The 3529-nt window shown below is 59.3% G+C and overlaps 2 protein-coding genes across 2 annotated transcripts in view; both read right to left on the minus strand.

Annotated features, from left to right (window-relative positions):
• Positions 1-392: 392 nt before the first annotated feature.
• On the minus strand, positions 393-1532 carry VDBG_05674 (conserved hypothetical protein; the record flags this gene model as incomplete). Its single annotated transcript, XM_003004515.1, has 3 exons — positions 393-615; positions 698-1374; positions 1449-1532. 3 exons carry the CDS (start codon positions 1530-1532, stop codon positions 393-395), a joined length of 984 nt encoding a protein of 327 aa, XP_003004561.1.
• Positions 1533-3234: 1702 nt separating this feature from the next.
• VDBG_05675 (conserved hypothetical protein) overlaps positions 3235-3529 on the minus strand; it is a gene marked incomplete at both ends in the record, with an annotated part of 2565 nt that continues 2270 nt past the window's right edge. Inside the window, one exon of the mRNA XM_003004517.1 lies at positions 3235-3490. Within this exon, the coding sequence (XP_003004563.1) occupies positions 3235-3490 (256 nt within the window). The remainder of the gene's footprint in view (positions 3491-3529) is intronic.

The raw sequence follows: 3529 nt of genomic DNA on the forward strand, positions 1-3529 counted from the left end.
TATGTCTACTTTTCCTGAGGTCTCCGAGAATCTACGCTGAAGAGTAGAACAAGGCGCAGCTCCGACCACGACTCCACCCCTTAAAAAGGTAGAAAAGTCTAACTATCTAAGTTAATAGAGCACCGTGGTTTTCGGGCCCGGTGTTGTCCATTCCGCTCACCACGTATGGTTTCTCGTCGCCACGTTCGATCGAGGTCAAACTAAGTGTCGGCGCCGACGGTCAAGGGGAAAATTGTGTTACGAAAGTGTCCATCTATCCAAAACAGCAAGCAACCTCCGTACACAAGGAGATAAAGACTCTCGTCTTGACAAAAGAATTCGGTCTCGGGGTATCCTTCTCTCGCACTTCTTTCTCGCCAGGTATGGTCTTTTCTTCTTTCTTGCGTCCCCGATCACGCCTGATGGACAGTCCGCATGTCAGGCTGCCCCTGCGACGCCGCCTCGTCCTCCACGGGCACGCGGCCCTTGCCCTTGCCCAGGAACGGAAAGAAGAAGGCGGGATGGAAGACGGTCAAAGTCAGGACGGCAATGAGGATCATGGCGCCGTCGAGGATGAGGAACAGCGTCTCGTTCTGCATCAGCTCGCTCGCCCAGCCGGTCTGCATCTCGGGGATACTGCGTTTGGTCAGTCATGCCCGATCCTCCGATTGCGAGACAAAGGAAAACAGAAAACAGAAAACAGAAAAAAAAAACATACCGGTAAATGCACCGCACAATAATGGCAATATAGGCACCCGTGATGGCCCAGATGAACTTTTGCACCTTCGGATCCTTGGGCCTGTACGTCTTGCCGGCGGCGCCCGTCCCGACGCGGCCCGACGCAACGGAAGACGACGTCTCGCCGCCGCCGCCGCTGCCGCCCTCGACGACAGCCGTCGCCCCGGCCCGTGCCGCGCCTTCGCTCTTCAGCGCGCGGTGGCGGCGCCAGATGTACAGCAGCATGAGGCCGCCGCAGAAGATCATGTTGGCGACCTGGAAGACGACGCCGGCGACGAGCAGGCCGGAGCCGACGTCGAGCAGGCCCTGGTCGGGGTCCTCGCCGTCGGTGGCGACGGACGAGACGCCGCCGCCGGCAGCCTGGATGACGATGCTGAAAAAGTCGGTGCCGACAAAGACCCAGGGGTAGAGGCGCGGGCGGATGAAGGACCACTGGGGCCCGTGCCACAGGACGAGGTGCTTGAAGGTGACGGAGATGGCGGCGGCGACGAGGGTCGGGCCGAGGATGAGCATGAGCAGCTGAATGACGAAGCCCTCGTAGGACCAGGGGTTGTAGGACATGGCGATGCGGGCGGCGTAGCCCATGAGCTCAAAGGCCGTGCCGAGGGCGAGGTAGGCGGCGAAGGACCACGCCTTGGAGCGCCAGCCGAGGTAGACCTGCGCCGCGAGCAGCAGGGCGTGGGCGGCGACGAAGAAGGCGCAGGCGCCGGTCGTGAAGTAGTCGCGTAGACGGTGGCCGAGACGGGGCAGCGGTCCGAGACGCCGTCGCAGGTTGTGTAGCTCGGGGGCTCGAGATCGGGCGTCGAGGAGGACATGCTGGCGGTCGTGGTTGGAGCCTCTGGGTGGTGTCTTGGTGAGTGTCTTTGCGAGAGGAAGGAACGTTGCGATCGTGGGGGGAAAGTAGAGAAAGAAAGAAAAAAAGGAGCAACAATGACGAGCTGTCGAGACGAGCTAGGCTGCCAAGTGAGGAAGGAACTAGTAAACGAACGGTCAGGCCCTGGAGGCGGAGTATAACGCCCGACAGCAGGAGTCCTTCGATGGGATGAGACGCCCGGAGGAACTGGATGAACAGGGCAACAGCAAAGCAATGCGAGCTAGCGGCAGAAAGGGCCAGTACTTATTCGAGAGGACAGAGTAGGGAAATGGAGCAACCTCTCATGAGCTCGGCTGCGGTATCAACAATCTAAGGTCGCGGCCAAGGGGCATGGTGTTGTGTGGTGCTTATAGTCTATCCTCATGTTCATTATCGTATTTGGGACGGCCGGGATTCAGAACACACCCACAGGGGGGCAAAAGAGCTTCCTTCCTCCGACCGCAAAGGGAGTGACCCTGTGCGAAGCGCTGCCAAGAATTTCAGTCCAAAAGAATACTGTCGTCGTCAGTGGTGTGGGGAGCGGGAGGCGACAGGCAAAAAGCCAAGAGGCCAGATGACGCGGGTCGTCATTTGGTGCCGCATGGGGGAGGATATGGGTGATCGCGATACATGTGGGAGTGTACAGTATGCTCTGCCATATGAAGTGTAAAGTAGGTAGCTGTGCCAGATGGAGTATCGAGTACATAGGAGAGGTACTTCAGCTGAGCCACCCCAAGGCAGTGCCACGCCCAACCGCGCAGGCAGATATGCCATACTCCTCCATCGAAGCCTGTGAACGCCCGCAGACAGCGGCCGTGTTGATAGGGAAGTCGAGGTTCCGCCTGTGCAAATCACCTGCCAGGAGAAAAGAGACAACCATCCTGACTGACCCCACCGGGCATCACCCACTTCACCGTACTTGAGGCCGCCCAATCTCGAAGCGAGCATGATCCACCATTTCGAGTACGAGATCTACGAGTGCGAAGGGGCGGGAAAGAGGAAGGATAACAAAAAGCCAAGTCTTGCTCATCCCGTGTCTGTACCACGTCGGGGCGGCCATCTCGAAACCCGGTCCTCACGGCGCGCCTATTGGACCCAGGAGGGGACGCAGATACGGACAGTCGGCGCGATGCAAACACCGTGCCCACGCTGCGTAGGCCAGCGAGCGGCTCAGCGCGCGTAGGGATGTGGCGTGCTGAGAAACGGGGGGCCTGCCGCCCCGTCGCCGTAGGGCTTGGCGACTGCCGTGCTTTGTTCCGATTGGAAGATGCAGGGGGAACCAGCCTGGGGCTAGTGGTGCAGAGCTCGTAAATTCAAATCCGTTTTGTCGTGTTGGGACATCTTGTCGTCTGTGACGACCTCAACTCTGGTCTCTAACCAGCTGTCATTTTTTGCAAGTGATGGGGGTTACGCGTCGTCTGAGCCCCCTTATTGAAGCCTATCAATATGCTGTGAAACGTCAGAGCTACCGCCCCTCGCCATGGATCCTTCGCCCTTTATCCGCCCACTACGGTTCATCTTTCTTGCCTCATGACGAGAAGCACAACGCAGATGTGTCCGCGTGCCAAGACGTGTCATACGCCCGCACAGCGCACCATCATATAGCGCGTTGGACTTCACCAGCAGCTCAGTTCCAGCGGCTACAGCTCATCGTACATACCTAGTTACACGAAACGTGCAATGGCCGTCCAGAACGCCTGAGGATCCTCCCACATGGGCAGATGCCCCGTATTCGGTACAATGCTCAGCTCGACACCCTCCTGGCCGACGCTGCCTCGGAACCCTTCCATCGCCTTGACGAGTGCGCCCTTGCCGTCGCCGTCGCCGACAACGAAGAGGCCCGGCACGCGGCACGCCCCGAGCTGCGGCCTGAGGTCGTAGTCCCAGAGCGCCTGGCAGCCGTATCGGAAGCCCTCGACGCTGTTGGCGCCACCATGTCCGTCATGAGGTTGACGATCG

This window comes from Verticillium alfalfae, genomic scaffold, assembly GCF_000150825.1.
Source record: "Verticillium alfalfae VaMs.102 supercont1.6 genomic scaffold, whole genome shotgun sequence".
Taxonomy (NCBI): domain Eukaryota; kingdom Fungi; phylum Ascomycota; class Sordariomycetes; order Glomerellales; family Plectosphaerellaceae; genus Verticillium; species Verticillium alfalfae.